This window comes from Ailuropoda melanoleuca, chromosome 4 (assembly GCF_002007445.2).
Source record: "Ailuropoda melanoleuca isolate Jingjing chromosome 4, ASM200744v2, whole genome shotgun sequence".
NCBI classification, from domain to species: domain Eukaryota; kingdom Metazoa; phylum Chordata; class Mammalia; order Carnivora; family Ursidae; genus Ailuropoda; species Ailuropoda melanoleuca.
The window spans coordinates 49,463,166-49,479,642 of NC_048221.1; the positions used below are offsets into that span (position 1 = coordinate 49,463,166).

General features: G+C 47.4%; 1 protein-coding gene across 1 annotated transcript in view; it reads right to left on the reverse strand.

Moving 5' to 3' along the window:
• Positions 1 to 12,050: 12,050 nt before the first annotated feature.
• Positions 12,051 to 16,477, reverse strand: part of LHFPL4 (LHFPL tetraspan subfamily member 4) — a 28,113-nt gene continuing 23,686 nt past the window's right edge. Inside the window, exons 2-3 of the mRNA XM_002929988.3 lie at positions 14,733 to 14,969; positions 12,051 to 12,176 (exon numbers count right to left, since the gene is read on the reverse strand). Of these exons, the coding sequence (XP_002930034.2) occupies positions 12,076 to 12,176; positions 14,733 to 14,969 (338 nt within the window). The 3' untranslated portion in view covers positions 12,051 to 12,075. The remainder of the gene's footprint in view (positions 12,177 to 14,732; positions 14,970 to 16,477) is intronic.

Genomic DNA, 16,477 nt, shown 5'->3' on the forward strand with positions numbered 1-16,477 from the left:
AGATCAGGATCTCACTATGTTTATTCTCCACAAGGCTAGCATGCAGGATGTGCTTTAATTCTTTGAGAAACTGATAGAAGGAACATGAGAAGAAAAGGAGAGATAAAAACCTTTCGGAAAAATTAACAGATTTTCCTAATTTCCCAGAAGGTGCAACAAAGTTGCAGATTTTAATAAGGGTTCAATATCCAAAATATATAAAGAGCTCATACAACTCAAGAGCCAGCAAACCATAATATATAAGTGAGATCATATGATATTTGTCTTTCCCTGTCTTATTTCACTTAGCACAATACCCTCAAGTTTCATCTATGTTGTATATGGCAATATTTCATTTTTTTAAAGTAGAAGGAAGATTTCTACCTAAAGAAACTTACAAAACAGAAATGATAGTGAGAAGTAGTGTTTAATTTACTAATAAAAGATTTAACAAATTAATCAGGCACATTGGTTTTTAAAGGCTTTATTTCCAGTATGCATACATTTTAAGGTTCATTGGTATTTATACACACCAGTTGGCATAAAGCCTTCTAGAGCTCCTCAAATAAAGCTTTATTTGTGGTTATCTGCAGAATATTTCGCTATCATATCCTTGGCAAAGAAAAAAAAAAATGCTTGCTTAAAAAATAGGCCAAAGAGGGGCACTGGGTGGCTCAGTTGTTTAAGTGTACGACTCTTGATCTCAGCTCAGGTCTTGATCTCAGGGTCGTGAGTTCAAGCCCCACACTGGGCTCCACACCCAACATGGAGCCTCTTTAAAAAAAAAAAAAAACGGCGGGGGGGCAAAGATCTGAATAGACATTTCAAATACAATGGCAAATTAGGATGTGAAAAGATGCTCAATGGCATATGTCATTAGGGAATTGCAAGTTAAAACAATAATAAGATGTCACTATGTACCTATGAGAATGACCGAAACCTAAAACAGTGACAACACCAAATGCTGATGGGAATGCAAAATGGTACAACCACTTTTGGAAGATAGTTTGGCTGTTTCTTACAAAACTAAACATACTCTTAGCCATATGATCAAGCAGTCACACTCCTTGGTATTTAACCAAAGGAGCTGAAAACTTAGGTCCACACAAAAACCTGCACATGGATGTTTCCCACAGCTTTACTGATAATTGCCAAAACTTGGAAGCAATCAAGATGTCCTTCAGTAGGTGAATGGATAAATAAAATGATGTATCCAGAAAATTTATTATTATTTAGCACTAATGACATGAGCTATTAAAGCCATGAAAAAACATGAAGGAACCTTTAATGTATATTACTACTGGTGAAGTAAGCTAGTCTGAATAGGCTGCATAGTGTATGATTCCAGTTATCTGACATCCTAGAAAATGTAGAACTATGGAGACAGTAAGAAGATTAGGGGCTGTACCTCTTAACACTGTTGGTGGGAATGCAAGTTGGTACAGCCACTTTGGAAAACAGTATGGAGAGCCCTCAAAAAGTTAAAAATAGAGCTACCCTATGACCCAGCATTGCACTACTGGGTATTTACCCCAAAGATACAGATGTAGTGAAGAGAAGAGCCATATGCACTCCAATGTTCATAGTAGCATTGTCCACAATATCTAAATGGTGGAAGGAGCTGAGATGCCCTTAAGCAGACGAATGGATAAAGAAGATGTGGTCCATATATACAATGGAATATTACTCAGCCATCAGAAAGAATGATTATCCAACATTTGCAGCAACATGGACGGGACTGGAGGAGATTATGCTAAGTGAAATAAGCAGGGAAAGACAATTATCATATGGTTTCACTCATTTATGGAACATAAGGAATAGCAGGGAGATTGGTAGGAAAAGGAAGGAAAGAATGAAGGGGGGGTAAACAGAAGGGGGAATGAACCACGAGAGACTATGAACTCTGGGAAACAAACTGAGGGTTTCACAGGGGAGGGGTGTGGGGGATTGGGATAGGCCAGTGATGTGTATTAAGGAGGGCACGTATTGCATGGAGCACTGGGTGTTATATGCAAACAATGAATCATGGAACATTACATCAAAAACTAATGATGTACTGTATGGTGAATAACATAACATAATAAAAAAAATTTTTTTAAAGATTAGGGGTTGTGGGGAGGGAAGAATGAGTGGGTGAGATACAGGTTTTTAGGGTGGTGAAACTATTTTTTATGATACTACAGTGGTAGATACCTGTCATTATACATTTGTCCAAACCTACAGAATGTATAACACTAAGAGTAAACCCTAACGTAAACACTTTGGGTGATAATGATGGGTCATTGTAGATCCATCAATTGTAGCAAATGTACCATTCTGATAGGGTATGTTGATAACGTGGGAGGATATGCATGTGTAGGGGCAGGGAGAATGTGGGAATCTCTATACCTTCTCAGTTTTGCTGTGAACACAAAACTACTCTTTAAAAAGTGACAATTACAAAAGGCCAAAAAAAGATACAACATGTGTATAATAGGAGTTCCCAAAGACAAATAAGGGAATAGAACAAATGCCAAAAGTTATAGCTTAGCAAAACTTTCCTGAAATATTTTAAGCTACAAACTGAAATGGCATATTGCATACTTGGAACCCAGAATGACCAAAATCAAGACATGCTAGTAAAATTGTTGGAGAAAAGGAAAAAACCTTGGCTCCCCCAGAAAGTTACTTAAATGGAAAGAAAATTTAGCTATATCATTATATCAGGTTTTTTGACAGCAACAATTTATGACAAAAGAAAACAAAATATTTAAAATAGACTGTGAGCCAAGAGTATCATACCAACTGAACTGAGTTTCAAGTATATGACAGTAACAAACTGTCAATGTGCAAGAACTTGGGCAATTTTATTGTGACCTAGGCAAGATAGATAAAGGACATCTAAGAAAAACAAATTGAAAAGAATATATTTTTTGTGATTATTTTGGTGGCAGTGTATCTGAGGACTTTAATGTGGGACAAAGCAAATGATGTCTTTGACAGGATTCTCAGTATAGGGGGGAAAGGCCAAAGCCTTCCATGTATCAGTATCAACTCATGAGGTATTTTATCATGGATTGATGGATGGACGGACAGACCCAGATAAGTAGATCTGATTGATAGATCATATATACATATAAGTTTCATGTGTCCCTTTCTTAGCTCTGTCAACAGGAAAAGCTTGAAGATAGGGGCTTCTTAGAGAAATGGCTGATTTTGTTCTGAGGAAGGGAATGTACAAGATCAGTCTAGAACATCCCGTCATACCAGAGAGCAAGGAAACCATCAAAGATAGCTAGGGTTAGGTTAACAAGATTCACACCAACTTAAAGAGGCCTCTGCTGACCAACAATGGGACATTTTAACCATTAATTAGGACAATAAATAGAACAAAATACATAAAGTATGTTTAAATCCATGAGTTCATAATAGTACCAAAACATAATTGTTCATCTCTGGAAGATGTTAGGGAACAAACTCTATTTTTGAAACTGTTAAAAAAAGGGGAAAACCAGCATTTTTCTTGCCTTTCTTATACAAGTCGTACAACTGGCTAACTAGATTGTAAATGTGGGCGTTTCTAGAAGTGTTCCCACAAATAACTGAAGACAGAATGATAGAATTGGAACATCACTGTTTTGCAACTCCTAATGACAAAAACATCATGTATCTCATGATGAAAAAACCAAAAACTGTGAAGCATTCATTAAAATGTGCAACACACACACCTGAATCTGAATAAGCATCTAGATCCAAATACCTATTTGCTAGAAATACAGAGAACAGAAAAATGTGTTCAGCTACACCACAGCATGAAGCCAGCAAAATTCCGGCTGTGGAACACTACATAAGAAATGGTCCAGTTTCTTCAACAAATTACAAGGAGGGATAAAAAGAATGAAGTGGGAAAAGACACATCCAAAAAAAAAAAAAAAGTCAAAGCTAAACTATTTTGTTTAAAGATGTTCACTTAAGGGCACCTGGGTGGCTCAGTCAGTTAAGCATCTGCCTTCTGCTCGGGTCATGACCCTGGGGTCCTGGGATGGAGTCCCACGTTGGGCTCCCTGCTCAGCGTTGAGTCTGCTTCTCCCCCTCTCTCTGCCACTCCCCCTGCTTGTGCTCTCTTTCTCTCTCTCTCTAATAAAATCTTTATGAAAAATAAACATGATCACTTAGATAAAAATATGTAAATGAAAGTGGGGAACTGATTACCATAAAAGTCAAGATGGTGGTTACTCTTAGGAGAGAAGGAAGGGGACAACGGTGTTTGTGAGTAAGTGAAAGGCATCTGGGGTGACTAGCAGGAGTCTGTCCCTAAGGTAATGGCTAGTAGGGTATTTTCAACTACCTGTACATTTGTTTTATGCCACAACATATGTGACAAAACAAAAACCAGAATCTTACCTAGCCACTCTAAACAACAGGCAAACGACCCTGCTGCTGACTAGCCTGTGATCATTTGAGCCCAGGGCCTGTGTCTGATTTATTTCTGTATTTCTAGAACCTAGCAGTACCAGCCCAGAACAGGCGTTCAATAAAATGTTTTGTTGAATGAGTAACTGAATTTGAAGAAGCCTCCAGCCCACTCAGGTTGGATTCCTGTACCTGCTTTGGCACCTAAGTGAGCCTTCCAGCACCCCTGGATCTGTTCCAGTGCTGGTATCACTGGTCCTTTGCCGTGCCTAAGTGCACTCGAATTGAAAGGGATTTCAAACTGGAGCTCCATTTGAAGCTTTGAGTCATGAATTCTACCAACTTCACACTCTTGGTGCCCTTAGGCATTTCCCCAAAAAAACGAGAGCTCTCTATGTCATCTGGCTCTTGGTGCTCTTGACCCTTACAATGTGGTTCTTTCTCTGTTCTGTCCTTCTCTCCCAACCTTCCTACTGTGCTCTCTGGACACCTCTTCCCTTTGATAGACAAGCCCTTACTGAAGTATGCAAATATGGTTCTTTCCTTAGGACACCACCTCCTTTGCAGCCCTTTTAAGTCCTTTTGAGACTGCTCTTTCTCACATCCTTTTGCCTAAAAGTTCTCCCCTAAATGCTCCCAGAAAACTACGTCTTTCCCCTCAGAAAAAAATCCCTGCTCCACTGATGCACATAACATCTGGTTATTGTGTTTGTAGTTTCTTTCCACCACTCTTTGGTTCTTTGACAACTTTGGCTCATCTGTACCCCAATTTCTGCCATTATTCTCACCATTTGGGTAGACATCCTACTCAGTGCCTCACATCTCAAAGCCATCTTTAAGAATGAGTCAGGGGGCTCCTGGGTGGCGCAGTCGTTAAGCGTCTGCCTTCAGCTCAGGGCGTGATCCAGGCGATCCGGGATCGAGTCCCACATCAGGCTCCTCGGTTGGGAGCCTGCTTCTTCCTCTCCCTCTCCCCTGCTGTGTTCCCTCTTTCACTGGCTGTCTCTATCTCTGTCTAATAAATAAATAAAATCTTTAAAAAAAAAAAAAAGAATGAGTCAGAATGTTCAGGTCAAACACCCAGCTTCCTAACCACAATCTCCTCTCCTTCCAGCTCTTTCACATAAACAGTAGCCCTTCATTTTCTCTGTCTGTCCTATTGCAGGCTCTTTTTCTGTAAGTAGCCTAGAGGTCATGGCAGGAGTGAAATACTCTTGCAGGACCCTCTGCTTACGTAGCACCTACCTATCCGTCTATAGTCTGCCTTCTCTGGGCCTGCCCTCCTGTCTGTTGGTGCCTCCTCAAATTCATGGTCATGCATTAGTCTTTTGATCCTTTGACAGCTCCTGTAGCAACTGTTCCAAACTTTTGCCACTTCTTTTTTTTTTTTTTTAAGATTTTATTTTATTTTTTTGAGAGCGAGAGAGAGCACAAGTGGGGTGAGGCGCAGAGGGAGAAGCAGACTCCCCGCTGAGCAGGGAACCTGATGCAGGGCTTGATCCTGGGACTCCAGGATCATGACCTGAGCCAAAGGCAGACGCCCAACTGACTGAGCCACCCAGGTGCCCCTTTTGCCACTTCTCAAATCCCCTGCTCATTCCCTTCTCTCAGTCTTGCCTCCTGCTTCACTGAGAAAATGGTTACTGTCAGGCAAGAGCTCCCTAAACCTTGCACTTCGCTCTACCCCAAAAAAGGCCTTTTCACCTCTTCTTAGTAATTCTCTCTTTACCTTTATTTCTATTTTTTAAAAGATTTTATTTATTTATTTATTTATTTATTTATTTATTTATTTATTTATTTTAGAGAGACAGAGGGTGGAGAGGGAGGGGCAGAGGGAGCGGGAGAATCCCAAATCGACTCTGAGCTGAGCACAGAGCCCAACGTGGGGCTCGATCCCACAACCCCAAGATCATGACCTGAGCCAAAATCGAGTCGGACACCTAACCGACTGAGCCACCAAGGTGCACCATTCTCTGTCTTTACCTTTAAACTCTTACCAGCCATGATCTATAAATATTCAGAACTCCTTCATATAAAGAGATTCCACATCCTCAAATTCAACATGGCCTCCTTCCTTCCAAATCCAGTGGGCACATTTTCAGTCCCTAATCCTGAACTAATTTGCTCCAGCTGACCTTCCCTTGAACTCTAGATTCTTGGTTTCCCTAACACATTTTCATGGTTTTTCTCACAGCTCTGAGTCTTCCATTGTCCTTTCTTTTTGGACATCCATTCCTCTGACCTTTATATGTTGGTGTTTTCCAGCATTCACTCCATAGCTCTGTGTTCTTCCTTCACACAATACAGTCACCCTGAGCAAACTCCTCTGTGCTTTATGTTTCAGCCATTACCTGTATGCTCATGTTTCTGGCCCAAATCTTTCTCTTGAGCTCCCAAATCCATCTAAGTCAACTGACTACTGGACAACTTCACCATGATGTCCCACCTGCTTTTTTTTTTCTTTTTCTATTTATTTTTTTAAGTAATTTCTACTATATCCGACATCAGGTTTGAACTCGCAGCCCCAAGATCAAAAGTTTCATGCTCAACCAACAGCCAGCCAGGTGCCCCCCACATGCTTCTTAAACTTTGCAAGTTTCCAACTGAACTGATCATTTTGTTCCCCTGCTATCCTGACAAATCTTTCTTGTCCCCCAAGCAAAAAAAATGTATCCATCCTCCTTGGTGCCACTCTCTAACCCCACAGCCAATCAGCTACCAAGTGTCAGTTCTACTTCCTAAATAGTGAATTTCTCACCTCTCTCAGACCCATTGCCACCACCTCGTTTCAGGCCGGACTAACGATTTCTCTTTCATTAGAGTCGTCTTCTTCTAACTCAGCTCCCTAACAAGGCAACCCGAGTGATCTTCCCGAAATGCTCTCCTGCTAAAATCACCCCACAGTTCCCCATTGCTCTGAACATCCAAATTCCTGTTCAGGGTCCCTGAGCTCTTTCATCCTCGAGCTTTGCCCGTCTCCAGAGGAATCTCTGACCCTCCCTGCCTCGCACCTTATAGTTCATCATTGCTAAATGGCTTTTAGTTTTCTGCACTCACCATTCTGTTTCTCACCCTGCTCTTTCCTCAAGCTGCCCTCTTACTCATGAATAGCTTTCCTGACCCTTGTCTGCCTAACTCCTACTCACCCTACAGTAAAAAGGTCTCCTGCTCTACCCGCCCCCACCAAAAGCCATGTAAGGCGCCCCTACGCAGGGCACCCACCATACCCTGCACCTGGCACATTCCACATTATTTTTACATGTTCATCTCCCAGTCAGATTGAGCCTAACGCAGGGTCTCTGTTTTTGTTCTTTAAGTGCGTAGCCCATACCAAGTGTTCAAAATGTGTTCAATGAAGACTCAATTCCCAAGTGCAGACATTATAATCAATCTGTCATATGGGACGTGTTTCATTGTGCCAGGTGCTGTCAAGCAAGTCACGTTCCCTCCTTTGTTTCTTACAATTCCCTGAGATCACTATAATCAATTCCATGTACTTAATGGGAATTTAGATAGAGACAGGTGAAGGGACTTGTCCAGGCCACACAGGCAGAAAAGGGCGGAGCCTTGTTTGTTCTAGTCAGAGTCCAAAGTCCAGAATGAAGCCTGTGCAATCCATCAGCAGTGTGCAGAGACTGCTAGCTGCCTGCCCCATTGACTCTCTCCCTTCTCCTTGGTAATAGAACCACAGTTTTTTTCTGGGGTGACAATGTGCCCCACTAAAAGATAACCCTTTAGCTAGGTGTGCAGTGTGACTCAATCCCATGGGATTTTCCATATGAAATCAAACGAAATGTGGACCAAGTGACTAGAGATCCCTCAGCCATGTTGGGCCATGAGATGTCCTTGAGACTGGAAGCCAGGACAGAAAACGGCAGTCCAGAAAGATAGGAGCCTGGGCTCCTGATAACGCTGGGGGCCATATCAGTCATGGTCTGGCTACCTCCAGACTGAATATGAAAGGAAAATTAACTCATGTTAAGCCACAGTGGTAGCTCTGTTAATATGCAGCCAAACCTGATACACCCGGTAGTGTCTCAACCCTCTCCATCCCCAGGGGGCCAACTCAGAGAAGAAGCCAGCATGGGTGATATAAAGTGTTTCTTTATTTGAACGTCATTCCACCTGCACTGAAGCTCAAATCCAACAGCAGCAGTAGGGGGCAGGACCAAAATAAATGTTACCAAACTAGACGATGAACAGCGAGGACACATTCAGACAGAACTTACTAATGGCGTGTAGACAACACCAAACTATCCTAACGACACACAGCACAGGCCCCTGAGGTCTGCTGGTCAGAGCTCTGGGAAGGACTGTCCCCCTTGTTCCCCTCTCAGGAAACTCCAGGCTCCCCCGAAGGCTAGCCCTGAGCCAGACCCGGACCTGTGTAAGTATCTTGTGCTGGGAAGTTCCCAGCTTCTCCAAAGAGAGGGTCCCCCTGTCTCAATCACACTGGAAGTTGGAGAAGGCTGACTCCCCTGTGCCCAAGCAGGGATCTCAAGGAGGCCAAGGAATTTCCCTACAGCCTCATCTAAAAGCTCTCAGCTTAGCTAGTCCAGGCCTGAAAAGGATGAATCCCTCCCATGGTCCTCACCCTCTCAGGAAAACAGTGTTTTCCTTAATGGGTACTTGTTCCCAGACAGGAAAGTTTTCACATCCTAGAGACCCGGAAGGACGTGACCAACCAGCGCCCTCAGCCACCTCTAAGCTGGTTTAGGCCTCTCCTGAAAGTCTCCAGACCAGAGCGGAAACAACCTGCTAGCACCAGACCCCTCCAATCCGGTCACAACCTGGGGAAGAGTGCCTCCATGGGCCACTCAAAGGTCAGCTTCTCTCAAGAACCAAGAGTCCCGGAGGCCAAGCTGAGGTGGGAGCAGGTGACCGCTGCACCCGTCTCCTCCCAAAGGCAAAAGCCAAATCGCGGGCTTTGGCTAAGAGCAAACCACAAAACTCCCCTTGTCTACGATGGCTTCCTTGCCCCCAGAGAGCCATCTGAGTCACAGGGTGGTGGCACTCCAACCTCACGTGGGGCCCCTACCTGAACGGAAGCATCTCTTTCTCACTGTGCTCCCGCCTCTGCTGAAGCCTCGGGGACAGGGCTCTAGTTTGGAGCCCACTCCAACCTCTTTTCCTTCCCTGTGTTACCCTGGCTCCTGCAGCCCGCCCAACCCTGCTTTTTGAACCACACACTCCTGGGTGCATCTGTGGGCTGCCCCTTCCTTAGCAAAGGCAGCAACTGGCTGGGTGCGTGGTCATGGGGAGGCACTCAGGACCCCCTCAAGGGGATTAACCTCCCTCTCCCCTCCCACTGACTCCCACTCCCGTGGCGCTCAGGACCCAGAGGGTTGGGCAGCGGCCTGGGCGTCTGGGGAGAGGTTCTCACCTCCCCCAGCACAGGGCTCTGGGGACCCCCACCCTGGCAGCAGGTTTCACACAGCAGCTGCTACAGTCCCTCAGTGTCCTGCCTTCTTTATCCTCCTCTGCCCCATGTTGCACCCCTGCACCCCAGTCTGCCATCCGCAGCTCACCCCTCCATTTGCCTCCTTCCCTGTCCCTACTCCTTCTTCATCTTCCCAGCCACCTTCCCCCTCCACCCCAGGCTCTCTGCACCAGGGTGCCCTCTCCACTGCTCTCTGCATCTCTCCTTATACCATTTTTCTGCCTCTCTCCACCCCTTACTTCCCTTCTCTCATTCTCGCTCTCTCCCACCTCGGTCTTCTCCCCCTTCTCAACCACTGGCTCCCTCCCACCCCCACCCCCCTACAGCCTCCCAACACTGGGCTTTGGTTTGGATCTTTGAGGAACTCACTTCTGCCCCCCACTGCCTCCCATGAGGCTCCCCTGACCCTTCCATTCAGCACAGGCCCCTGGTGCACAGCCCCTTCCTGCAGGTAGAACCCTGGGGGAGGAGAGGGGAGCACTGGGCCAGGGCCAGAGCACCAGGGGAAAGGTGTTTGCTCAAGAGGAAGAAGTCAAGAGGTGGAGGGTCAGGACTTGGTGAGTTCCGGGTTTCAGGCATCCTACCAGGACCCAGCATCTGATTCCAATTAGGGTCCAGATGGGGGTCTCGTGCAGAGGATTTCTAGGGTCTGTCTTGGAAACCCTCTCAGGTCCAAGTCCTATGGAAATGAACACAAGATTGGCAAATACATGGCACTCGCTGCTTTTCTCCCCTCCTTTGGCTGAGGCTCACATAGGAAATGATGACAACAAGCTTCCCCAGTGAATCCGCAGCGGCCTTACGCTCAGACTACAGAGCGGACCAGCACTTTCCCCCAGCACTCGAAGACAGAAGTAGGCACACTAGATGAAGCCGACCTGCTGCCTGAACTGGGGGCTGAAAGGGGCTCTCCATGCCCCAGGCCAGACGCCTCGACCACCAGGTCCACTGGCAATGAGGGGAGTTCAGAAACACCTGGAGTCTCCCTTGTTTGCTCCCAGCCAAGGGGGAAGGAAATGCCCCCACAGTGGGAGGGGAGGGAGAGAGAAGATTCTTCTGCTCCCCGCCCCACACATACACACACACATACACGCTCACACACACACACACATACACACACACACACACACACACACACACACACACACTCATGCCTCAGCTCCAAGCACTGCCCACTGGGCTGCAGACCCTGGGCATATCGCAAGGCGAGAGGTGGGTAAGGAAGAGGAAGTGGAGGTGGGGATAGGGTTACAAGGCCTGGGAATGGGGACAGGGGGTACCCTGTTCAGAGGTGACCTGCAAGTTCAAGTTATGCAGAAAAAGTATCAAAGAGGCAAGACAGTCTCTGCCCTTGGCAGATGCCTGGGTTGGGGGCATGGGAAGGGGCAGAGGGGCAATGCATCCCCTAATTCCCCACTCTTGGGCCCCCCTCCCAAACCCCCAGCCCTGACAACAGGGCCAAGAAGTCTGTGCTGTACAAAACAGGCCAGGGTCAAGGGTCCAGTCACTGGTGAGACATCCCAGAAGGGAGAAGGCCAGGCCAGCCCCAGGTTGAGCCCCTTCCAGCCCCAGCTGCCATGGTCAGACACCACCAAGCCAGGAGTCAGAGCGCCTCCTCCCACTGCCTCCAGAGCCCGTCTGTCCTCAGACTCTGGGCTGCCCAGGGCCCCTGTTGGCAGCTGACAGGGAGGCCCTATGCTTTCTCCCTCAGTGCAGCTCGGACTCCTTTGGGAAAGGTGAAAACAGGCTGGCGTGGGTGGCAGAGAGGCTCCGAGGAGGCTGGTGGTGCCTGGAGCTCTGTGATGATGTAATGGAACCATCACCACGGGGGGAAACACAGGAAAAAGTCCGGTCCACCCTGGGCCAGTGTCTTGAATAAGTTTCTGCAGGAGGCAGGGACCAGAGGAGGCAAGGGTGCAGCCAGGCAGGAGCCCTCCAGACTGATGGGGCCTGGGGAACTGGAACCGCAGCGCCTCTTCCCCTGGAGACTCTGCAGGGGCCCCGGGCCAGGCTGGGGAGGAAGGGAGAAGCCCAAGGGCCCAGGGCTCCAGCTCCCTTAGGTCAGTTGAGGGAGGAGCCGAATCAGGCCCTCCCGCGCGCTGCATCCCAGCCCCAGCCTCTTCAGAGCCTGGAGCTACAGGCAGGTAGCAGGCGAGAAGCCAGGCCTGGACGGGGTCTTCCCTCGGAGCTTGAATGAAGGGATGAGAGGGCAGGCAATGGGACAAGCTGAGGACAGGTCAATTCCTGGGCTGTGATCCTGGCCCTCAGGGTCCCTGTGAGTGAGCGACGGGACAGGGGAGGACTCCCCAGCCGGAGACATCACCCCCTGGCCGCAACACGGAGCTTACTGTAGAGCCCACAAAATCTACAAGAGAGAGAAAGAGAATTGGAGAAAGTCAGAGACTACCAGGGTTCTGGGGCTCCCCTCGGCCACTCCTCAGGGCAGAGCTGGGCAGGGGAGTGAGCTGCACAGTTTGAAATCCAGCCAAGCCTCTGGTTAGCTGGATGGTCCTGAGTAGGCCACTCAACCCTTCCGAGCCTTAATTTCTTCATCTGTACAATGGGCACAATAGCCTACTTCACAGGGTGATTCTGAGGAGTGAAAAAGACATACATAATTCCAGCTAAGGACTTTTCACAATGTATAATGCATAGTAAATGCTGGAAATGGTAGCAATTTATTTTTGTTTTTACTTTTGTCCTGGAGGTCTGGCTCAGAACTGAACTGTGAGGCTTACTCATCTTGAGCTCCCAATGAGGGATGAAGGGCCCCCTCCCCAGCCCGACGCTGAGGGAAGACAAACTGGGGCTCTTTCACATCACTTTAAACACTGAGTTTAGAGCACTTTGGGGAAGAAGGAGAGAAGGTGGAGGAAGGTGGGCTTACCTCACACCAGTCACATCCCCAAACCCCTTCTTCAGAAAGGCCACATGGCTCTTAGTCATGCACTTCTGGAAGCTGCCACCAGAGGGCAGGCCCTGACCTCACACCAAGACCACAGAAACCACCAAGAGACAGGGCCTCCAGGGACAGGAGCCTCAGAGAAAGACAGGTTAGCAGCCCAACAGCCCAGGAGGGCCCTGAGAAAGGAAGCAGGCAACAGGGAAGAGCCTGGCCTTTCAGCTTGGACGTGGGTTCAAACCCTGACTGCACCGCTTTGATGACCTTGGGCAAGTTACCGGATCTCCGCGGACCTCACCTTTCTCATTTGGAAAATGGTGGTCATGCTGCCTGCCTGGTGGGGAGTCTTGAGGAACGACAGCTTCTACTGAGTATCCACCAAGTGCCCCTTAATAGACATAATCTTTCTTCTTCATCGGACTGCCCTGTGAAGTGGTTTCATTTCCACCACCCTCATTTGAGGAAGTACTGGACTAAGGCTCAAGGAGGTACGGTGCCCAGCCTGCTTCCAACACAGTCTGCCTTCAGTCCAAGGGTTCCACCATAATACTAAACCACCCCCTGCCAGATAAGATAATAACCCTCACTGCCATTATCCCCATTTTATAGATGAGACTCCAAGACAGGAATATAATTAATGGAAAATGCTAAATATAGACCCAGCACATGCTAACAGCTCAAGGCAGTGTGTGACTATGAAAAACACTACTCCTCTATTTCTCATGGCAAGGAACACACCCCCAAACAGACGGGTGTCTGTCCACTGATGCCATGTCGTGCTTCCCGGTGCTCCAGGGACACGGTGGGCCCCTGACTCAGAAGACCAACCCTCCTTTGGAGAGCGATCTGGCACTATCATTAAAATTTTACGTACGCAATTCCATTTCTGGAAAAACACCAAGAAAACACTATGTATAAGAAGGCATAGACAAAGATGTCTAGCATAGTATTGTTAGTGATAGTAAAATCCTGGAAACCTCCCTAACAGTCCTTAAAAGGAAAATCGTTAAATAGTTACAGTTCCTCCATCTGACGTAATGCTAGGCACTGTATAAAAAGGGTTCTCCATAAAAGGATAAAGAAAGATCTTTAAGACATGCTCAAGGTTGGCAACAAAAAGCAATCTTACAAAGGATTTGTTTAGGATGATCAATCCTGTGTTACATGAGCATATAACACTACTGCATATTTTATAAAAGGACATATAATGTATGTAGATGCATAGAAAAACATCTGATAACATGAATCTCTGGCCTCGTGTAAATTTTTTCTTCATGGGATTTCAATGATACTTGATATGTACAAAAGTTGATATGTAATATACTAGGACTAGGTATAAAGCATACTCTAACAAACACCTGTGTGGGTTCTCCAGGCAAGAATACCACCAATATTTTGTACATGCCGACACATCCCACATCTCAAGCTCCTGGCCTCCCCTCTCTATCCCAACCACAGGTAAGCATCATCCTATCTTCTGTATTTATTGTTTCTTTACTTTAAAAAAAATGCAGTAACAACATAAATATATTTATGATTAAACCATACATTAGTTAGCGTCTCTTGGTTTTTGACTGAGCTCCGTAACTATCACTCCGTCATCTTCTGGAACTTGAATCCACCCCCCCCCCCCGCCCGGTCTCAGTACTATGTTTCTAGGATGGATCCATTCTGTCACTTATAACTGCAGTGCATGCACTATTCCATGATGTGAGTATATCAACTTACTTACCCATCCTCCTGTCAATGGCCATTTAGGTTGTTTTTAGTGGTTTGCTATTTTGAAACTGATGCCACGAGTATTCTTGCACATTTCTCATGGGTTTCTACTCAGAGTTGGGTTTGCTGGGGCCCAGGCATGCAAATGTTCGGATTTGAGGAATAGCGTCAAATTACTCTCAGGTGGTCGGACTGTCTGCCCCCTTTCCAGTTTTTCCTTCATCTCTAGGACTCGGTGGCACCTGGAGGCCCCGCACCCGCCCCGCCCCCACCGCGGCCGCCGCCCGGGAGCGCACTCGCCTTTGTTCTCCTGCTTGAGCTCCTCCTGCAGCAGGTCTGTTTGCCGGTTGCCCAGCACGAAGGCGAGGAAGGAGAGGATGAGGGCGTTGAGGATGCCGATGATGGCCAGGATGTACGCCCAGCGCACCGAACAGTCCCCCAGGGAGTACTTCCCGGTCTTGGCCCCGCACATGTCCCGGATTGTCTCGGCGTCCCAGCCGTCGGGGAAGATCATGCAGCCCAGCACGAGGCACAGAGCTGAGGGGGCGCGAGGCCGGGCGCACCGCCAAGGTCAGGGAGGAAGAGAGAAGGGGGTTGAGTACTCCCCACAGCCAGAGGACCACCACAGCCCCCCTCTGCTGGGCCCCGCCGGCCGCGCCCGCCTGCTCGTCCAGTCAACCCAAGAACCTGTTCACCACTTCTGTGTGTTCCAGAAACTCTAGGGTCTGGCGCGGCCTCCTGCCTCGGGGAGCAGAAACTTTCCAGGGCCCCATAATCCCCCCCCCCATCAAATCAACTCCTCCAGGAAGCCTTTCTGGCAATACAAGCAAATAGCAACCCACGGTCACCTCCCTCAGCTCCCGTCAGCATTCTGACTATGCTTACTCCCTCATCCTCATCGTTCTTTATTTCTTTTTGTCATTCATTCAACAAATATTTACTGAGCTCCATTTCCTTTTCTTCAAGACGCTGGGCATACGTTCTCATTCATGCAGTTGAGCATGTGCTCAAAGAACAGACTGGGGGAAGTTCTTTCCCCTACTCAAGTGTATGACCTTGGGGATGCCACCTGTTTATGTCTGTATCATGGAAATCATAGTACTACCTCACCGGGTGGTGGTGAGGATTGAAGGAGGTAACGCGTGTCAGACACTCAGCATAGTGCCTGGCATTTCCCCATTGAGGACCCCCCCAGCCCCGCCCCGTGCTTGGCACTAGACCATGCAGGGGCGGGGCGCATTACTTGGACTTCAGCCTCACAGAACTTTAGTGGGGGAAAGGTCCATTAGAGCAAAGAAGAGGGCTGGGGCTCAACTCCTGACCAGGTTTTTTTTCTAGATGTGTGACCTCGAGCCAGTTTTTTCCCCCTTTGAGCCTCAGTTTTTCTCATCTGTAAAATGGGGATAATGATGGTATTCAAGTGATTGTAAAGATTACAGGAGGCAGCAAATGTAAATGCTTGACATAGTAAATCCAGGATAAATGTTAAATATTATTACCAAAACTAGTCATAATGATACCAATAATAGTAACACAAATAAGTAAATAATTGGGGAGGGTGGAGTTTACTTTCAGATGGTGAGGGAGGGGAGATGGGTCGAGGCCAAGAAGAGCCTTCTATTGAAATAGGCCCCTGCTGGTTCCCCCCTTGACATTCACTCCCTCTGTGTTTAGTGACCCACCTCTGCCAATCCCGACCCAAGAAGTTTGGGTAGGATCTTCCCAGCCAGAGCCTAGTGGGTGGGACCAAAGTGTCAGCCAATCAGCACATTACATTCCTCTGGTAACAGACTGGCTCAGAGAGAAGCACATGTACCACACAGCCAATCAGAGCCCGGCAAGTTCAGGAAGCAACAATGACAGTGACCTTCCACTTCTGCCTTGTGGTGAGCAGCCAGCCTTGTGTGACTTGTGTGTCTGTGGCTTGATGTTGCCCTCTTAGTGCCTGACAGTCCCACCAGCAGCGAGGTTACTGTGTCTAAGACTAGAAGGTTCCACACCAGGCCCGTGGGTGCTTAACCTGAGTTTTATTTTATTTTTTTAAG